General features: G+C 41.6%; 1 protein-coding gene across 2 annotated transcripts; it reads left to right on the top strand.

Moving 5' to 3' along the window:
- The first annotated feature begins 106 nt into the window (after nucleotides 1-106).
- Atpsckmt (ATP synthase c subunit lysine N-methyltransferase) lies at nucleotides 107-16,136 on the top strand. 2 transcript variants are annotated; one of them, XM_076856220.2, is made up of 5 exons: nucleotides 107-126; nucleotides 4,868-5,157; nucleotides 7,109-7,246; nucleotides 8,414-8,464; nucleotides 14,360-16,136. In XM_076856220.2, exons 1-5 carry the CDS (start codon nucleotides 114-116, stop codon nucleotides 14,528-14,530), a joined length of 663 nt encoding a protein of 220 aa, XP_076712335.2. In that variant the 5' UTR covers nucleotides 107-113; the 3' UTR covers nucleotides 14,531-16,136. The 2 variants fall into 2 exon arrangements, with proteins under 2 accessions (XP_076712335.2, XP_076712336.2); XM_076856221.2 differs by having other exon boundaries at nucleotides 7,109-7,202; nucleotides 14,360-14,444.
- The last annotated feature ends 5,320 nt before the right edge of the window (nucleotides 16,137-21,456 follow it).

Consider the following 21,456-nt stretch of genomic DNA (forward strand, 5'->3'; position numbering starts at 1 on the left):
GGGTCCCAACGAGAAACTCATTTACTTAAATCATTTTCTGAGTTCTTTCCCCCCGACTGGGAGGACATGGTAGGATCCACTTCCTCTCCCTGCACCCCGCAGGAAGTCTCGCGATGGAGGGAGGAGGTGAGGCCGGAGCGGCGCGGTACTTCCTTTCTGGTGTGGGGCAGGCGGCTCGGTGCAACTCGAGGGCTGCAAAAGTCGGGGGCCCTGTCCTGTCCCCGTGCTGGGGTCGTGGGCCCCAGTGGTCGGCCGGCATTGTGTGCTGGGGGCTGTTGCGAGCGCCGTGGGGCACGTGCCTCAGCCCTCAGCGCGGTCACAGCCATGCCGCTTACGAGCCGCGTCTTTGCAGCGCCTGTTTGGTGCCTTTGTACCTCAGTTTCCCTGCCAGCGAAAATGGCTGTAATGACAGTCATATCTACCTTTCATAGGGCTGCTGTAGGGGTACAGGGAGAAGTGTCTAGTCCTTTGCACGCGGTGTTTAAGTGTTTGCTAAATAAATATACATTTTGCACATATAATCTAGTAATCCGCACAAGGTTAGAAGCTAAAGAAGCAAAGTTAAACAGCCTGTTGCTCAGGGTCCTGCTGCCTCAGAAATATATTTCTTGTTAATCTTAAATAGATGGTACCTTGTCCCTAAATCACAACCTATAGGTAGATTTATTTGTTGTGGGTTTCCAGTTTTCTTCACCCCATCTTCTATAGGACAAGGGTTTTCCTGTTAATTACTACCAATTTTTATTAGGTCTTGAACGTTGAAATAAATGCATATATTATAACATTTGGAATGGTTGGTGGTCCATTAACCTCTTTTAATGCTTGGCCCACCTTTTGTCTAGACTTAGGGTGATACATCAAGGGCATTTTAGATTTTGTAGTAGGGTCTCATTTCTGCCGAGTTGGTGCTTCCTTGTTCACACTGGTGAAGCCAATTCATTTTGCTCATTAGATAGTTGTGAAGAATAGAAAATGTCTAATAGCATCCTTTGTGTAGTTTATTTCCTGTTGAAACACAGGCGTGTTTGGAGGATTTTTCCTAATCAATAGCTGATACACAGCAAAAAGGACACAAATGACATTGGACCAATACAAGAAAAGCCTCTAAAGGAACATAAGCCTTAGTTACACTAGTGTGCATATGCGGTTACACAATGAGCAGCCCTAAGTCTTGTGACCTTCAAATACAAACCGTATTTCAAACATGTGGCTGGTCACAATTCCAAACAAGCAGGATCTTCCTGGCCTTTTTCCTTGAACTTTTTGTACATCTTAGTCCCTGTCTCTGTCTTTAGCTAATCGGAATTTGTCCTTGAAAATTGTATTTTTCAACCAGTATCAGAAGTCACTGAGTAGACAGGTCCTGGAGACAGAACAGAAGTTAACCTTGTACAGTCTTCTATTTTTAAGAAAGTTCTCTTAAGTCCTCACCACAGCTCTTCTTTAATACAATGGCTTGATGTTTCAGAACAGCATATCTGACAGAAGTCTTTTGGAATTTACATTTTAATAAATAGTCCTGTGAATCTGAACATGATCCATTAAAAAGGATTAAAAATCCATTAAAACCCAAATATTGTAGTGGCTTTGCTCAAAAAACTTCAATCTAGTCCACATGTAATAAAATAAACATATCCTTGTATTCAAACACCTGCCTTCCTATTAATCTTCCACTCTGCTCAGCCAGGACTTCCTTACCTTCCACGCCTTGGTTCCAAGGTATGTTTCATTTGCCCACCAGCTCAAATTCAGTTTCTCTGCCAATACCTTACGGGTCTCATAATTGGGATCAGTCTTCCCTCCTGCTACCCTGTATTTCCACAGCATTTCCTGCATGTTACAGTGTTTTTCACCACCTCACCTGTCTACCTCAACACTAATACTCACAGGCCACCGGGAGGTCCCGAAGACCAGGAGCTCTTTATTGTATCTTTTGCTGGTTGCGTGGAAAGGTTTATGTTTATACAGGTTAAGTAGAATTTTGATTGACTGACTTGTGTGTGTTTACTACAGATGGGTAAACGAAATGTGGTATAGTCATGTGGTTGAATATTAGCCATAAAAGGGAATGACGTACTGATACAAGAGCCAGCATGGGTGAATCTTGAGGACATTATGCTAAGTGAAAGTAGTCACTGAAGACACTGTATGGTTTGATTCACTCCACTAAGTTTATAATAGGGGACTCTAGAGACAGAAATGGATTAATGGTAGCTTAGGGCAGGATGGGAGATGGGTGGTGGGGGTGGATGGTAGCTGCAGGATAAGAGACTTCTTGTAATAAGAAAATATTAAAAAATTGGTGGTGGTTGCACATTATCAATGAATATACAAAGTAGAATATGGAATTGTAATGTTAAGTGGGAAAATTCTATGTATATGTCAGTAAAGCTATTAAGAAATTTGAGCTCCCTTCCCCAAGTTATAGTCTTGAGAATAAAAATAGTAGTTTAACAGTCATTACTCAGTCTCTCAGGCCTGTGCTAAGTCTTCAAGTGAATTATTTATTTAGCTGTTCCACTAACCCTATAGGGATGGTAGTATTGATAAGTCTTTTCTTTCTCAATTTTGAATTGGGGTAAAAAAATAACAATTATTTCTCAATTTTACTGGCAAGCAAACCATGCTGTAGTAGCAGTTTACCTTATGTTACCCTACTTAAGTTCTGAGACTCTAGATTGTGTGACTCAAATCCTCTGAGCCATTGTACTATGCAGTTGGAGTGCCCACAGCATGACTCTATAAAGGGCAGGACAAACATACCTTGACTTCTCTAGGAAAACAAATGCACAAGTATAGTGGGTAAGTTCTTCCATTCAGTGCCACAATTTATCTGAAATCATTTAAAGAATTTGCTTTCTATCAAACACTGTCACCTTCTCAAGCTTAATTTTATTTTACCTCTATCACTAGCGCTAGTAGGAGACTTTTGTTTTTTTTCCCTTGAGTTAGTTTTTGACTATGAAACCAGTTTTGAAACTCCCTCTGCCTCAGGGGGCCTCGGAAGTCAAGAAGAATAAAGCCATGCTGAGCTGGGAATCCTGGTGGTTGGCCAGCTTCCCTGAAGTGTAACCCACTGCTGTGTATGCCAACATTTGGGGTCAGAATACATCATCCCAGTTCATGGTGACATAGTGTCGTGATGCAGTGGATAGAATAATGGTTCCTCCAACATGTCCACACTGTAATCACTTTAACCTGTGTAGATGTGATAAAGGATCTCTAGATGGAGATTATTCTGGGTTATCTAGGTGGGCCCAATGTTTTCACTGGGATCCCTGTAAAGAAAGAGGGAGACAGGAAGGTGAGATAAGAAGATTCCAAGATGGAAACAGATTGGAGTGATGTGGGAATATGGGAATATGGAATATTCCAATATTCCAAGGAATATGGGCAGCCTCTGGAAGCTGGAAAACCCGAGGGAACCCATCCTACCCTTCAGGCTCCAGGAGGAACACAGCCCTGCTGCCCCCTTATAGACATCTGAGCTCCAGCACTGCATGGAAATGAATGTGTGCTGTTTTAAGCCACTAAGTGTGTGGTGATTTCTTAGGGCAGTTATCAAACTAAGCAGTGGGCCTTTTGATTGGCTTACTGATAGTGAAGCCATGAACAGTCACATCTGTAAATGGCAAGGATCTGATGTTCTCCCTCTTGCCTTTTCCTGTTTCCTCTGGATTTTTGTGTTTTAGGCCATAGCCATTAGCAATGTGGGGAGCTGCTTGAGGGCAGAGATGGTCTGGTTCGCCGTGGGCTTTGGTGTCTCCAGTGGTGATTGGCGATGCAGTGGGCTGCTGTCTGTGTGCCCAGCCCTGTCCCGTGTGCTTTACCTGCCTCCATTCATTTCATCCTTGCAGTCACCTAGGGCCCCCACCCTACAGTTGAGGAAACAGAGGTTCAGCAATGAGAAAGGAGGGATTCAGGGTCCAAGTAAATTGACAGCTGGTGTCACAGGGTCAGTGGGCTCCAGAGGAGACACACTCCTCCCTCCTTGCTGTGCTCCTCATTTACCATTTTAAAAACCATATCACTTTTACATCCTGTTAAGAGCATTAAAGGACAAAACTTGAGGATGTTTAAGGTGACGCTCATCTCTGTGATCAGTGATTGGAGGGTGTTTGTTTTACTCTGATAATATTGAAATGACTCTTATTTTGTTCTTTTTGGATCTGCTTTTTTAAAAATTTATTACTAAAGAGTTTGGTAAAATCTGATATTTGTCTCTTTTGATACTTCAAAATTGCATTTGTGAAATGTATTATAGATGCCCAGCCAATTGTCCTTCTTGAATTAAGTAGTATTTAGACATTTTCATGTGTATTTGTTTATGAGGCTTTCTTTGTTCAGAACATAAAAAGCATGTACTAATGGATATTGAAATGGATATTGAATTAATAAATTACTATACAAAGAATACACTGTTTTCTCAGGTGACTCCTAGACATTAGTAAACCAATATGTTGAGAAGAAAAGATTTTAGTCCTCCATTTCTATTGAATAATTTTCTCCAAATCACTTAAATTTTGTCAATGAAATCTAGAACTCATTGTGGAATCTTAACCTTGTAATTTACATTATGTTCAGACAAATTGTCCTTTCTTAAAAAGCATTAGTTTATCTGTCAATAAGAATTACAGGCCAGGCACAGTGGCACACACCTGTAATTTCAGTGACTCTGGAGGCTGAAGCAGGAGGATCCCTAGTTCAAGGCAAGTTAGCAAGACCCTGTCTCAAAATAAAGAATAAAAAGAGCTAGGGATATAGCTTAGTAAACCTTGGTTCAATTCCTGATACTAAAAAAAAAAAAAAAATCAGAAAACAGTATAGTCCTGGATTTCAGATTTGGTTTTTTGCTTTCTCTCTGTAGGTACACTTCCAGAAGCACTGAAAGAAGAAAGGCAGTTGGGACACATTCTGCCCACAAGTTCAGAAGCCAGCAGTGTGAAGAGAAGCCCGTGGGGGTTCCTCCTTACTGGGATTGTAGGTGGAGCACTGGTGGCTGTGTATGCTGTGGCTACACCGTTTATCACACCAGCCCTGCGGAAAATTTGTTTACCTTTTGTGCCTGCAACTTCAAAGCAGATTGAAAATGTTGTGAAGATGTTGAGATGCAGAAGAGGACCCCTGGTAGACATTGGTAGTGGTGATGGACGCATTGTGAGTTATGCCACAGTATTTTAAGTTTGGAACGAGGATAGTTAAAATTTCTCTTTATGTTTCTTGTGAGGCCTATGCAAAGACTTGCCAGGTCTGTCAGGATGAGAGAGTAGTTGTTTCATTTTTTGTTTGTTTGACTAAACTGTTAGACCACTAGCATGTGTTTGAAATTTTTCTCAGGTTTATTTTTTTCTTAAAGGAGGAAGAACTCTGTAACCAAGCCAGGTGGAAAAGAACAATTTATCAAATTGTTAGAATTCTTTGGCCAGTAAAGGTGGCATAATTAGACGAAACATGTTTGATCATGGAATTTCACAATTCGTACTTATTTGCTGCTCAGATGTTTGCTTATGTGTTTCTCAGCATTTATTCATATTTAAATCTGAGTTCCTATGGAGTAACATGGAGTTAAAATAAGGAGGAGCCAATGAGAACCTCACTTAGCTAAAGATCAGGTTTTATCAACTTCAGCTCAACTTGACCCCAGTGGAACCTGTAAGTAAAGACAGGGCCACTGACTGGCATATGAGCCTTCAGTGTGTAAGGTGGCACTGTCCTTAGGCTTCATCCTGATGATGCACTGGAGAGAAAGACTGAGCCAGAGAGGTGTGCTAGAAGCAGGTAGTGTGGAGACCAGCAGGGCTACACACATCTCACCAGCCCAGTGGACCCAAATCCTGTTGTTCTGTGATCATGACCTGGGAGTATTGGGAAGGCTTTAAGAAGTCACTCTTGTTTTTTATTTTTTAAATTAAAAAAAATAGAAATTGTGATAAAATATGTTTACCGTCTTAAGCATTGAAAAACGTATACCCAGTGGCACAAGAGCATTCTCCTTGTTCAGCCATTACCACGCCCCTCTGCAGCACTCACAGAACTGAACCTCTACATATTAAACACTGGTTCCGTATTCACTTCCTTCAACTTCTGGCAACCACTAGTGTTTAAGAAATTGGGAGACGTGTATTAATTAGGAGGAAATGTTTGTGTCCATATTGAATCCTTCACATACGTGAAGGGCACCTTTCTGGTTTCTAAGAAAGTGGTTGCCTTGTGGCACTGTAGTTACTTGGGAAGTTCCTTTATGAGACAACTTGGTAAGGGTGCTCCCTTGAAGAGTGGGGTCAAGGCATATTGGGTAGAGAGATCCCAGGACCTCCACCATACTTACCGCCTTTGGGAGACCAGTAGGATTCCATAGTTGACTTTTTATTTAAACTCACTCATTTTATTTTCCCCTGTTTTTATTATTTGTTTTTTATTTTTTGGTACCAGGGATTGAACTTAGGGATGCTTAACCACTGAGCCACATCCCCAGTCCTTTTTAAAATTTTTTATTTTGAGACAGAGTCTTGTTAAGTTGCTTAGGGCCTCACTAAATTTCTGAGGCTGGCATTGAACTTGCAATCTTCCTGCCTCAGCCTCCCAAGATTACAGGTGTGTGTCACAGCACCTGTTTTTTTCCCCTGGTTTTAATTAAATTGTATGATCATTAAATACTAAGAAAATGTGTAACTGATTGCAGATTCTTTACCAGCAGATCATTTTATTGTTATTACTTGTTCATGAAACTATCCTCCCAGGCTTGTTCACTTAACGCTGCTGTGTAGCCTGCTGATGGAATGAAAGAGGTGGTAGGTTCTCAGCAGCTGCTTGTTAGGGTTGGTTAGACCAGAATTAATTACACAGTTTTCTGAAGCAAACCTCAGTGTCTGTTCTGATATTAAAATATTTGATGAAAGCCAGAAAACTTGAGTTCAGCTGGGTTGGCCATCACCAAATCCACAGGTTTCATAACTCTGGAGACACATTTTACATAGTGTTTTTATTAAGGAGAAAGCTTTTTGATGGAATGTTTTAGAATTTTAAGTCTTAAGTAGAAAGTATTTATATAATTTGACCACATGTCATAGCTTTTTCTTCTTTTTAGTAAATCTCGGCCTCTTTCCAGGTGATAGCAGCTGCGAAGGAAGGATTTTCAGCGGTTGGTTATGAACTGAATCCATGGCTGGTTTGGTACTCCAGATACCGTGCTTGGCAAGAAGGTGTGCACGGCTCTGCCAGATTTTATATTTCAGATTTATGGAAGGTATGTAAAGTGGTGGAGGGTAGTTCTAGAAAAATCCAACCAAAAGCTTTTGTATTGTAATTAACATGACTAACAACTGGAAAACGTCTTAAAAGAAAAAAATAGTTAAAATCCAATGAATATTTTGGCATAATTAGATGTATTTTAAACAAATTTTACTAGTAGAACAGAAACTTTTAAGTTTATAATATGATAGGTCATATGAATTTCAAGAATTTATTGACTAAATTAAAATGTTCTCTTTGTTTGTTATGGAATAATGAGATTTTTCCATCTTGTGGAAATCCTATAAATTGTCTTGATAAATGTCTGTCTCATGCACGTTTGTGTGTGGGTGTATATGTGTGTGTGTGTGTGTGTGTGTGTGTGTGTGTGTACACGTGTACTTAGGCCATGAGGAGAACAGAGACTCCACTAACCATACTGTCAGGGTTACTTCTTGTCCTCATAAAGTGTGAGGCACTTCCAAATTTGTTTTTACTCTAGAAAGAGCCCTGTAATTTTCCTGTAAGAGTGCTCCATAAAATGCCTTAAATAAGAGTTTCCCATTGTAATATCTTCATCAGTAGCTTATAAAAATCCACTAGAGTTTTGCTGGCATTGTTTTTCACACCATATATAACTAAACATTCCCTCCATAGAGTACATAAGGTTCTTATTGAGCAATAGAATTTTGACTGGCAAAGCACTCCCTCACATCCCCCAGTTTTCAGCTGTCGAGAAGCCATTGTACTGAACTTTCTCCATAGTATTTTAGAGAGGTGGAGGGGTTAGAATTCTGATGATGGCTCAGCATAAACTCTGTGGCTCTGAAATCCCTCGAGTTCTGCTGAGCTGGTTGGTGTCTGATAGAGTGGAGTGGGAATGTGTGGCCCAGGTGCCAGGCTTGACCACCCTGGGAGTCCCTGGCCTTAGAGTCCCTGGGCGTGCCCTGCATGGAGTTCCTGAGGATGCCGTAGTTATGGGGGAGCATTTGGAGAACTCAGGAGTTGGACTGGCATGAATGGAAGGGGAGCATGGTGCTCACTGTGCGTACTTAGTGGGCCACTCTTCAGGAGCTTGTGAAAGCCCACGGCTTGGCAAATTGCTACTCCCTTCTATGCAACAAGCAAGCTTAATGTCTGACTTATCAGAATTAATCTACCCTTTGTTTCCTGTTTCACTTAGGTCACCTTTTCGCAGTACTCAAACGTTGTTATTTTCGGTGTGCCTCAGATGGTGAGTATACCCCGCCATGGTCAGTGTAACCCCTCTCCCCTGTCTGTCTTGGGTGGAGGATGCTACAGGCCTTTCTAGAGCCAGCATGTGGCCACTCACCCATGTGCAGATTGGTGGCCTCCAGGGACTTCTAGGGCACATTGAATTTCAGTTCATCGGTTTAATAGAATAGTTCAGGGCCCTTACATTGAACCATAAAAGATTTAGTCATATTTTTAAACCTCTGTTTGAGATAAAAATCTCAGTGATCTACCAGGGTCTTAAAATTCCAGTCTGAAAACTTCCTTATGAGGTCCCAGTGTGGAATGCAGTTCACGATTTTCATGGCTGCTCACTTTAGACCAAGCCGAAGTCAGTTGAGGAAGTTAATGGGATGTTCTCTTTGAGTTGATCATTCCTCCCATTTTGCAGGAAGATAATTTTCAGGGTGGATGAGCATTGACTAGTTTCAATTTACCTCAATTGACTGATTTGCTGAAGAACTGAGTATTGAACTTTGATTTTGTGCTTTCAAAAGTGAAAATACGATAGAATTCTCCTGAAAATGTCCTCTTCAGCCCTGGAGAAGATGGTCAGGCTGGGATGCTTCTGCTGTAATTGCTGGTTTATAGACCAGAGAAAGAAATCCCTTTTTACTTTTCAAAGTCTATAATTGTAGCCATAATAATCTGGGTGGAATTGGATGTTTGCAGAAATGGCACTATGTAACTGATACCACTTGTAATTAAAAAAAGGGAAATTTGCTTTTTTGTCATTTTATTCAGATTTATATAAAATAAGATGTTTTCGTGCTTGAGAAATTTATTCTTATGATTAGAACCTTCAGTGTAACATCATGCTCTTTAATTTTTAAAGACAATTTAGAAATGTTTTTGTCACGTATCCTTGAAAGGACTGCATTTTTGTATGTTTGTGATTTTCATTAGACCTAAGATTGACACTGAACTTGGTATTCTGCACTTTTATTCTGAAAGTGAAGCCAGGTAGCAGGACAGGTTCCTGATTATTTAAAAAAACTATTTGGGGTCATATTTGATGAAGAGTTTTGATTGTGTTTCACTCCTTATTATGATGTTTGGGCTTTCCTTCTTTAATGGACTAATTAGCATTTTGGAGATATGTAACTTTAAGTTGAATTCCACACTTTGTAAAAATAGAAAGTTAATATTTGCTGGGCATTCCATGCTGTCCAGAGAGGTGGGATGATGCGCTGAGCTGTGGGTTACAAGGCCATGCAGCCTTGACCCAGCGGAGGGCAGCAGTGGCCTTTGGTAAGACCACTGTCATGTGTGACCTGTGCAGCCTCTCCTGGGGTTTCCTATCATGTTTGATTATAAACAGTGTTTGGAGCTCTTCATTCAAAGGCAGTAAGAGCCTTATTATTTCAATAAGTGCTTTTGTAATTATTGCCCCATCTTCAGTACATAGGAAATGTTAACCAGGAGCCTGTGGCATTCCACTCTTCCTGAAACCTTCCCTGTGGTGAGAGGATTCAGCTCGCCTGCATTTCCCATGTTAGTGTGTTGATTGGGGTGCAGTGTGTGCTGGTGGCTTCTGTTGGCCCAGAAGGTTGATTTTCACATGTGGGACCCTCACTTTTTCAGCCTGCACCAACCCTGCCTAAGTGGAGGAGTTGGGGGAAGGGGAATGACTAACTGGGAAGCTGGAGGCCAGGTTGGCTCTTGGGGTTGGGCCTGACTAGGAGTCCTTCTGTTAAAAGGCATTCCCGTTTTATGAGCACTGGTATTATTCCAGTCATGGTCAGATGATGGCTCAGCCAAACCAGCACACCATGAAACATTTCCTGTGGCAGCTGATTCACAGGTATTAACGGGAGAGTGAGGACAATCCTTGGAGAGGTACAGAGGGAGGAAACCTGGTTGTATAGATCCTTGACCCTGCTCCTGATACGCGACTGATTATGCCTAACATCAGGTTGTGGCACTTCCCCACAAATGTGTTTCTCACGTGATAGGATGAGGATTCTCATTCCGATCTGCTGACTCAGTCTAGGTTTGCAGAGATCACGTGTAACACCAGCGTATGCACCAAGTGTGTCTTTTCAAAACCCAGAACAGATCAGCCACATCCTTCTGTAAAACCCGAATTCTTGCTGCTTTTCAGGATAAGGCCTGGATGCTGTGCGTGTCCCTTAGGCTGGCCTGGAGTGGCCCCTGCTCACCTCCAGCCTGGCCTGCACCATGCTTCCCATAGCTCTCTGTTCAGCCCCTATCCTTTCAGCCTCTGGACTTCACTGGGCTTCTCTTGCCAGATCCTGGGGCCATCCCTTCCCACTTATATGTTTTCCACCCTGGCCCCAGTGAGCACCTCCTGGCCACTCATGGGCCAGTTGTCCTTTCCTCTGTAAAGCTGTCCTGATCACCTGAGGTGAGCTGTAGCACTCTGTCTTCCATTCTGTAGCACTTGTTCCCCTGTCCTCAGAGGAGGCATCCTGCACCTCCTTGTCTGTTGGCTCTACATGTTTGTGTGTATACACTGTATAGTGATCTCAGGGGTGTGGCTCAGCTGTCCTCGATATATGCCTCTAGCTCATCATCTCTTGGGAGAGCAATTGTCAATAAATACTTGTTGAGTGAATGAATATGGTGTAAACATACCCATTATCTATACTTTCCCCAGAAAGCTACTAACTGTGAACTTCAGAGAACCACTCATTTGTTTTGTTATGAATTGATGTATGAAAGTATCGTTTTCTGATAAAGAAAAGCGGCTCATGACTGAATGCCTATCCTTCTACTCTCTGTTCATCAGTTATGGCCACTTTGCACCTAGCTCTGTTCTGATCCCTTGGAGTATCTAGTGAACAACAGAGAGCACCCCTGCCCTGAGGTTCTATGCTGGTGGGGAGTGTAGGTATTAAATGAGACACTTACATAAAATGCATCGTTCATAAAGGGAATAAGTGCTGTGCAGTAACTGAAATTAAAGGAGGGGTGGTGTACACTTGTACACAGTGGAAGCTGGCCTCTAGGTCATGAGCTCTTGAAGGTGTCCATGGGTTTAGGTGTGGACCAGCGTGGGTTGGGTGGTGAGAAGTGGCTGGAAGCAGTGTGTGAGGCTTGAATGTGCAGAAGGTGCTGAGGCCAGGAAGGCTAAAGTGACCTGGAGGAGCCAACCGTGGCCTGAGCTCTGCACTCCAACATCTGAGGTCTGGGATATGAGGGCCACCAGCCAAGGATCCCGCAGGGAAGTCTGGTGGCAGAGGTGCTCCCCACCCTAGTGGGCAAGGGTAGTGTGTCTCTGGAGAGCAGGGATAGATCCAGCACATCTGTGCTGCTGCTGGACATGGCTGATCTGTCTCATGCTTTTGAGCTAGTTCAACTTGTGTTTAAAGTTTTAAAGGTGTAATTAGAATAAGATGAGTTTGTGTCACTTTGAAACCTATAATTGTATGAGTAATTGTGGATTCCATTCTACAGGCAGGACACATCACTGCTTCTCTTTGTGTTTGATATCAAGAGCCAGATTCATTGCATATTTATGTGTAATTTAGTCAGTTAATTTCTTATGATTGAAATAGCTCCTTTCATTTTTAGGTTTATCTTGACTTAGCATATGACAATCATTTGAAAATAAAAGAAACTATAAAAGAGAAATGAATAATAGTAATATGAATAAGTTTGCAATTATCCTTTTGATGAGCAAAATTACCATAAGAAACCTCTGATATTTTGGAAAAACACACATTGTCTCATTCTTTGCTTACTTAATTTTCCCTTCAAGAAATGAAACTTTTTTAAAAAACAAAACAAAACAAAACCCTTACTGGCTCTTAAGAACAGAAACCTCCCATCCCTAATGGAACTTATCCTTTGTTATCTTGGAATTGGTTCTAGTGACAAGTTAGGATTTGGCTTACTCCAGCCATAAGTCCTGTGCAGGAGTTTTTCCAAGTCACTTTTATAAGATGTAGATCAGCAATAAAACCTTCAGGGAAGCACTATTGATTTGTTCTTCTTGCTATAGTTGGTTACTTTTAAAGGAAGCAGTTGTTGCTCAGATCTTGGTTTCCAAGTATCATTTTTCACTAAGAGGAACTGGGAATCTTTGAGAAATGGCTGATCTGGGGCTGGAAAAGAGAAGATACAAAAGCTTGGAACATTTTGTTGAGCCAGAATATAAGGAAGTACTCAGAATATTTAATGGGAGCTTGTCCAAGAGACAGAGAGAACAACTGTGGGAGGCTTCCAGTGATCAAATTAGGACAATCTGAGCATTAGAATAAACAAGGACAGTAATGTATTATAACTCAACGAATGGGATGAGATCATAGGTGTTCATAGTTACTGATAATTGTAGACAGAGGGAGATGGGGAAGTCTGGAAAATTCTTAAAGTAGAAAGCTGACTCTACATTTAGAAAAAAATGACAGAATTAGCAAGTTGCTACTTTGCAACACTTGTGAAAATGGAACCTAGTGAAGTCAGAATCATCAACAAGTGCTACTTCTAGGGTAGGGGTTGTTTGATGAGCAACAGTTTGTTTGGATCATCTCACAGCGTCTCCCCCCTCAATACTACTCACTCGTCGTAGAAGGGAAAATAGTAACTATACTGTGGAGATCCCAGATTTCATCCTAATCCAGTGATTAACATTACCCTCAAGAGCATCCGGGGAGTCCTGATGAGTTCATATCCCTGTAGCTGGGGCATTGGGAACAAACTTGAGCAGCCCGAGGTGAGGACCATTTGATTTATTGTCATGAAAGACAGAGATAGGAACCAGTCCAGATTAAAAGAGATCAAACAAACATTAGAGCTAATACAAAATGTGTCTGGTCTGAAGTCTGCCTTGGGGGAAATGTGATATAGGACACTATTGGGACAATGACAAATTTGGAGTATTATTGGAACTATTGTGGGAATATGATGTTAAGGTTTCTGAATGCGGTGGCTGCTGTGAGTGTATAAGATGATAAACTTTCTTAGAAAATACGCACTGAAGTGTTAAGGAGGAAAAGGGTGTGCTATATGCAGCTTCTTCTCAAATGATTTAGGAAGAATGTCATAGAGGAAGAGAGCAAACATGATGAAGCCCACGTGACAGAATGTTCAAACTGGTGCCCTGGGGAGGAATACAGGACTTCCTTGTTCTGTTCTTGCAAAATTTCTTTCTTTCCTCCCTTCCTTTCCCTCCTTCCTTTATCCCTCCTTTCCTCCCTTCCTTCTACCGGGGATTGATCCCACGAACACTTAACCACTGAGCCACATCTCCAGCTCTTTTTAATATTTTGTTTAGAGATAAGGTCTTGCTAAGTTGATCAAAGCCTCGCTAGCTTTCGAACTCGAAATCTTCCTGTCCCAGCCTCCCAAGCTGCTGGGATTATAGGCGTGTGCCACTATGCCCAGTGCAAATTTTTTGTAAATTTAAAATTATCTTAAAATAACAAGCTAAATGAAGAAAGTAGGAAAAAAAGTGTTTTTAGGACGTGAGGTATTACTATATTTTTAGGACCTATAGATAAATTTCTAAGCAGCTTTTTTTTTTTTTTTTTTTTTTTTGCTGATATAGTTAAAATGTTGATACTTTCAGCAAATAATAAAACCCTTTTTTTTTGGAGAAAAGTCTAAATAGGTAAATAATTTGAAGCTGTTGCTGGTTTTAATTATTGCCACAACATAATTTTAGATAGAAACTGGAAATCTATGACATATGTCTGCCAAAAATGGATATTTTATAATTGATACTAGAAGATATTCTTTTAAGTGTGGTTAATGTGTCTTCTGTATTAATGGGATTGTTTGATGATGTGTTTATACCTGAAGTGACCTTTTTTAACAGGTGTTTTCAGGGCTTCTTGAATAAAAAAGGGTGTTCTGGAATCACTTCTTTTGCCTACCTGCTTACTGAAATAATGGCTGTTATTCTTCACAGATGCTGCAGTTGGAGAAGAAACTTGAACTTGAACTTGAGGATGACGCAAGAGTCATTGCTTGTCGATTCCCTTTCCCACACTGGATCCCAGACCATGTTACTGGAGAGGGGATAGACACTGTGTGGGTTTATGATGTGAGCACTTTTAGAGGAAGAGAAAAGAGGCCCTGAAAACACAATGTGTTTGAGAATCGATGAGAATCGATGCCTCTCTGGTTGTTCAAGTAGGAGACTTCTGAGAGTGCTTTTTTAAAGCGTTGGTTGTCTTTGATTCTATAGAGACCTACAGCAGTATCTTTAGCCACAGAGCATATTGTTCTTTGGTATGGAATGAGAAATTTGTATTATTTTCCTTAGCTTTTACATAAAACAAATAGAAGTTAAGAAAAACAGGTAGTCTTAAAATCCACTTTTAATGGAATATTCTAAAAAATGTACTTACTGCCTTTTTGTGTACTTGGATGCATGAAAATATTAATAAGCAATGGTCATGTTTGTTGGTAGGAAAAATGTTAACAGCTTTTTACATTATAAACTATGGTTTACTGCTTTAGATCAGGAGAAACAATTCTTAAAGAGTATTAACAAATGTTTGCAAGTTTCCTGTAGCTTTATTCATTCTTAAGATTTTTCTCTTTTTTGTACTTTATGGCAAAATTAATTTTCTAAAGTTTCAGAGAAGCTTTTAGATTTTATGACATTTTTTAGGAATAATTTGGCTATTGGATTATTAGGCTAGTGGATTGCTACATTTCATTGAATCTATAATGTGTACATGTGTGTGTGAATGGGTGTGTATATATGTATGTACACTTTTTAACATTTCTGGAATTGACATTTTCTAATTGAAAGTGTTCCATAGCTTTAATTGGCAGTATTGCACATTTGATGCAGTTATACTTCAACTGATAGCATTTTAGATTTGATTAACTATGACATTCAGAGAGAATTCATGATGCACTGTAGTAACTGGTAATGACTTAGTAGTAAAATAACTAATTGTGAGTACTGGTGTGGCCTGACCTGGGTGCAGAGCTCTGCTTTGTCAAGAGGCCATGGACAGTGACTTGCTGCCTCTGAGCCTTCACTTACTGGGTTCCTGTGGCATTGGGATAACAACACACTGAACAGGGACTGGGGACCAATTTGCAAAGCTCACAGCATATAGTTTTGGTTTGCAAATGGTATTTATTATCTTAGGCACTAAGGAAAAGCTTATTCATGGAAGTTGCAGATAGTTTCTGCTAGTTGCTTCTTTATTTTATGAGAGCAGCCATTTATTTAATATTTCTCATTTATGAGAAAAGACTTGACTGATTTAGATAAAAGACAAGTTAAAGAAAACCTTTGAATCTGAGTAGACAACCTTCATATATCTGAAAAATGAATATTGAATGGTGGCTTGAATAATCTGTGCTTATCACAGGAAAGAATAAAACTCCCAGTCACACATCATAACAAAAATGCTAAACTATCTTAATGGAGATTTGATAAAAAAGGTGGTTGCATCTTTAACTCAACTGATAAAAATAGAAGCATTTGATAAATTTCATTTAAATGAGAGCTATCTGGGGACACATTCATGTAGTCATTCGTCATCCCACATGTTTGAACTGAGCATCTACTGTGATGATCCTGCAATTCCGTGGAGATTAGATGGGCTGGACCTGGGCCTCATGGACTTCCTCTTCTGTAAGTGGGGAACAGACAAGTAAGCAAGCAAGCAAGCAAATGTAGTGTGTGTAAAATTCTCTGAAATAAAGAAGCTGTGAAGGTATTGAGAGCTCTGTGTGTGTTTGGGATGAGGGGTAGGAGTGGTGTACATCTGTTGACTGCTGCATTCACCAAAGCAGCAGTCAACAGATGTCCACCACTCCTACCCCTCTTCCTACCGCAGTCCTATAATTTTTCTGGGTATACTTGGAGAAGGACCCGTGAAGTCACGGTGGGCAAAGGCAGGATTTTGAGCAGCGTTGGGAGTATTCAGCACTCCTCTGATGTACTCCTGTTGGATTTCTAGAGGTGCCTGACTCTTACAATTTGCAGTTTCTGGAGTCTCTCCTTTAGCTATCCACAAATGTTCCTGTAATCTCAGAGTAAAATGGACCATGTCATAGAAGTGTTATAATTCTGTAAGATCTTGCTTTTTTAAAATTAAAAAAATTTTAAATTGTGGCTTGTTAAGTAAATGGTACAATAACAATTTTTCTATAGAGGTTATTGTGCCTTCTCTAGATGATCTGAATTTTTGTCCATTACTAGGATAAGGACACTGATCATATTTGCTCATGACACAAGACGGAATGAAAGCTGCTATGTTGACTGTCTAAAATAGGATTCATAAGTGTCTGTATGTGCTGAAACCAGGGGCCAGTGCTAACATGATAAAATTTAAAGTTATAGAAGAAATAATGTGGATAGCACAATGATACGAGTACTAGCCCAGCATGCATGAATGTATGAGGCCCTGGGTTTGATCTCCAACAGTGCTAAATAAATAAATAAAATAGGAATACAGTGTGGGGGTGATTCTCCTCAACAGGCCCCTTGGTGACAGACTGGTCATTTCCATTGACACATCTGAATAAATCTTTCTCCTGCAGCATGATGCCCAGGACATGACCTCCGTGTCCTCCAAATGTGGCAGGTGGACCTCCTCAGACTCTGAGGTCCTGGCATTCAGAATTCCTCAAATGTTCAGCTCCACCAAGTACAGGTAAAACCAAGTAAAGATTTAAGAAATGAGACCCTCTTCCACATTCCCTGTTTTTCCACCATTGCTGGGAGATGGTGTGCCCTGTGCAAGTCATACCAGACAGAATAGAGGAAATATAAGATTCCTGACATTTAAACCACATGTATGCCACAGTATCTACCTTTCCTGATGGCCGGAGGTACAAAGTCCTGGCTGTGAAGGAAGGAGCGTTCTGAGGGCTGGAAGTCCTCTCAGCTGTGCTCTAACATGTTCTTAGCCTCTCCCTGGCTGAGCACATTCCAGGAAAGGCCTCTGTCGTTGCAGAGTACACGACTGGAGTCTACTTAAAGTACCTCTCCAAGGATCGTACCCTTCCTGGCTTTGCACATGCCCTATAAGGCAGGAATAGCTGGAGCCTTTCGCTGCCATTCTGTAACCATGAGGGGGAATGTGGAGATGAAAGGCAAGGCCAGTGAGGAAGATTTGGTCCTGGTGATGCTGCTGAACCGGTGAACTGACCCTGAGCCTTCTACCTCAAGGCATCATCTTAGGTGAAGTCATTGGTCCTGGCCTTCATGGGACCCTTAGGGGAATGAAGGCAATAGATCACCTTGGGTCTGTGCTGCCTGGCTGTATTAGTCAGGGTTCTCTAGGGGAATAGAATCAACAGGAAGTCTAATTATAAAAAGGGGATTTATTAGGTTGGCTAGAAGCTGGACAGTCCACAATGGCCAACTGCAAGCTGGAGAGCTGGCAGAACCAGTAGCTGCGCAGTCCAAGAGGCTGAAGCCCCAGAACAAGAGGGATCAACGGTTATACCCTAGTCTGAGACCGAAGGCTTCTGGAAACTCTCTGAAGAATCATTGGCAGAGTCTGCTTTGGAAAAGTGAAGAAGCGAGAGTCTGATATCCTCAGATGATTGATTGCAGCAGCATTCAGGAGCCCATTCAAGAAGAACTGAGCTTGCATCTGCTGCCGCTTCCTTGTTCTTCCAACTTCTTAAAAAAATTTTTTTTTATAGTTGTAGATGGACAGAATGCCTTTATTTTATTAACTTTTATGTGGTGCTGAGGATTGAACCGAATGCCTCACTCATGCTAGGCAAGCACTTTGCCATTGAGCTACAGCCCCAGTCCATGTTATTCTAATTTTTATTCCATCCAAGCCATTATCCTATTGGATGGTGTTGCCCATGCTTAGGGAGTCTCCACTTCATTTGGTTATCCCACATGCCAATCATTCCTAGACACACCCTCATTGACTAATTCAGAACTCCCTTAATCATTGGCATCTCTTAATTCAATCAAGTTGACAATTCAAATTAACTATTACACTGGCAGTAGTGTTGTCAAGTGCAGGAACTGGTAACTGAGAAGAGCCATAACTGGCACTCTCCTGGCTCTCCCTGTTCTGCTAATGTGCCCTTGGCCCCCAGGAGGGAGGGGGATTGAGGGAGCCAAGGTGCAAGGGGGGAGGCAGTCTCTGGTGGGTTGGCTGGAAAGGAAGGTAGACCTCCCCCAGAAGTGATGGTGGGAGTTCATTGAGTGGGTTCCAGAGGTTCCCCTGCAATACCTTTGGATGACAGTTGGGGGTGCAGCTGGAACTGTGCCTGCATGGGGAGGTCACCTAGGTCATTGGGGCTCCTTCCTGGCTCACACAGAGGATACCTCTGTCCCCACATGAACAATGGATTAGATGGATGAAGTAAAAAAATAGAAATAGAAAGTGCAACAGAAGAAGCTTCATCAGTAAATGGAAATGAATTCTGGATGTTTGTACCCCCCCTCCCCCGCACAGTTAAATAGGCTGTAAATGTCTGCTCTGGATGAGAGGATGTTTGAGCAGTTGCCATGCAGAAGACAGGAAAGCGACAGATGTTACTGTGTGCCAGGGAGCCCCGTGTACTGTTTCCTCCAGTCATCCTCAGGTAGGTGGTGCAGTCTTCAATGTGTTGTTTTTAAATCCAAGGGGCATTATTGCCAACCTGCTCAGTCACAGCCGGACACAGGAGCACAAGACCTTTATGGTGTTTAGTCGCTTACCTGGATTCTTTTCTGATTGGCTTTGGGGAGCAAACCAGGGTCACTGGGTAGATGCTAAGGGGACAAAAAGTTTAAGTTCAACAGGAAGTGCAGTCTTTTTTTTTTAAATTTTTTTTTAGATGTTGATGGACCTTTATTTTATTTATTTATATGCGATGCTGAGAAGTGAACCCAGTGCCTCACACATGCTAGGCAGGCTTTCTACCACTGAGCCACAACCCCAGCCCCAGAAGTGCAGTCGTAAGGCATTTAGAATTGGAATGTGTTGCCTTCAGCTGGCAAGCTCCTCCTCCCTGGAGACTGGGGAGCAGAGGCTGGACAGCCACTTGGTGGAGATGTTGCAGAAGGGATCTGCCTGCTAGTCGGCAGTCCCAGGATGACCTGCAGTGAGAACGGGTTTTCCAGCCCTAGCGGAGCTGCCTGAGTCTGTGTAGAACTCCAAGGTCTGTGTAGCACTGAAGCAGCCTTTGGTGATGGAGGTGATTCACATATTGCTGAAAAACTTGGCATCCCCACAAACATAAGGAGGCTATGGCAGTGTTTTACTGTTGTATTGCAAAACAAAGAAGTCAAAATACTGGGAGGCTGACAAAGAAAGATAAATTGTACCAGAACCCCAGCTGTGAAGTGTGATTCCTCAGTGGAAAGTTGGAATCTAGAAAACTAGACACTTTAGCTAGAATGGACATAGTTGTGTTTACTCAGTACTGATTGAGACCAGGAGACTGTTCTAGAAGCCCCTGGTAGGCATATGTCACTAATGGCATCTCATGCTCTTTTAAGAGGCACTGCCCTCCATAACCCTGTCAAGGGACAACATTATGAGGACCAAAGTGCCTTCCCCATTCATCCCCAATTCATCTGACTAGGGTTGGGCTTCTGAGGCTAAGGCAGGCTGTAAGCTGGCCAAACAAAGTAACTGTCAGGAAGAGATAAGATGAGCTATATGGATTTCATACTGAGAATTTAAACTAGGGAACAGTTTGGGAACAGAGAAGTAGAAACTAAGGACACAAGGCTGAGGCAAGAGGTGTGGTAGCCACAAGACATTGAGAGAACAACAGGCTTCTCTTAGTTCAGCGAGTCAGCCTCTGTCCTGAGAGGCTCCCCTGGCCAGTAGCTCCCCATCTCCGCTGACCAGATGGACCAGGGAACCTGGGTACCACAGAGCAGAGCTGCAGAGCTGTTGCTGAGCCTAGTCTGTTCTAGCCTGTTCCCTTATCTAATCAGGCCTATGAACCTATTCCTCAAAGAACTCCATTTACAAAACAGGTAATTTTACAACTAGTAAAAATACCATTTGTCAGGTGTCAAACACAAGAAACTTGCTGGGTGTGGTGGTGCATACCTGTAATCCCGGTGGCTGGGAAGGCTGAGGCAGGGGGATCATGAGTTCAAAGCCAGCCTCAGCAACTTAGCAAGACCTTAAGTAACTTGGTAAGACCCTGTCTCTAAATAAAATACAAAAAAGGACAGGGGCCAGGCATGGTGGCTCATGCCTGTAATCCCAGCATCTCAGGAGGCTGTTGCAAGTTCAAAAAACCAGTTTCAGCAATGGCAAGGTGATAAGCAACTCAGTGAGACCCTGTCTCTAAATGAAATACAACAAATAGGGCTGGGGATGTGGCTCAGTGGTCAAGTGCCCCTGAGTTAAATCCCCAGAAACCCCCTGCCTCCCAAAAATGACTTGGTATTTGGCTCAGTGGTTAAGTGCCTCTGGGTTCAATCCCTAGTATCAAAAAACAAACAAATTCAAAACCAAAAACAAACACAAAAAACACCCAAAGATAGTACAGACTAGATATTTCAATAGAAAAAGGGATATTTATATAAACACAAGGATAGCTGCATCTAAATGCCACAAAGTTTCTTAGCTCAGAGAGAAAACTCTGGTGATCTGGGAACTTCAGCCAGAACACCTTATACCTTCAGACTGAGGTACTTTGTAATAACGACACATTCTGATGATATTGGAATTGGCACACTTGGGACTCAATGAACTGATGCAAATTGAACATGAACAAAAAGATCATATAACTTTTATAGGTGAGGGAAATTAGATGTCTTATTTTTCTAATTTAATATTACAGTGTGAACATTATCCAGGAAGGATTGATAAAACAATGGCTCATTGATCATCAGCTTTAATTCAAGGAAGGAAAGGAGGAATCAAATTCATTTTCTCCTCTGTCATATTGCAGGGTGAAAAATTGGGTAGCAAAATTATGTTTTATAATGATTAATCCAAATGTCAGTAGTTTCACCAAACTCCACATATATCTCAAACTTGGTGGCTACCTTCAGGTGGTGAGGTCGGATAGAGTTTTCTGTAAACATCTTTGCAGTTTTTTTTTTTTGTG

This window comes from Callospermophilus lateralis, chromosome 5 (genome assembly GCF_048772815.1).
Source record: "Callospermophilus lateralis isolate mCalLat2 chromosome 5, mCalLat2.hap1, whole genome shotgun sequence".
NCBI lineage: Eukaryota > Metazoa > Chordata > Mammalia > Rodentia > Sciuridae > Callospermophilus > Callospermophilus lateralis.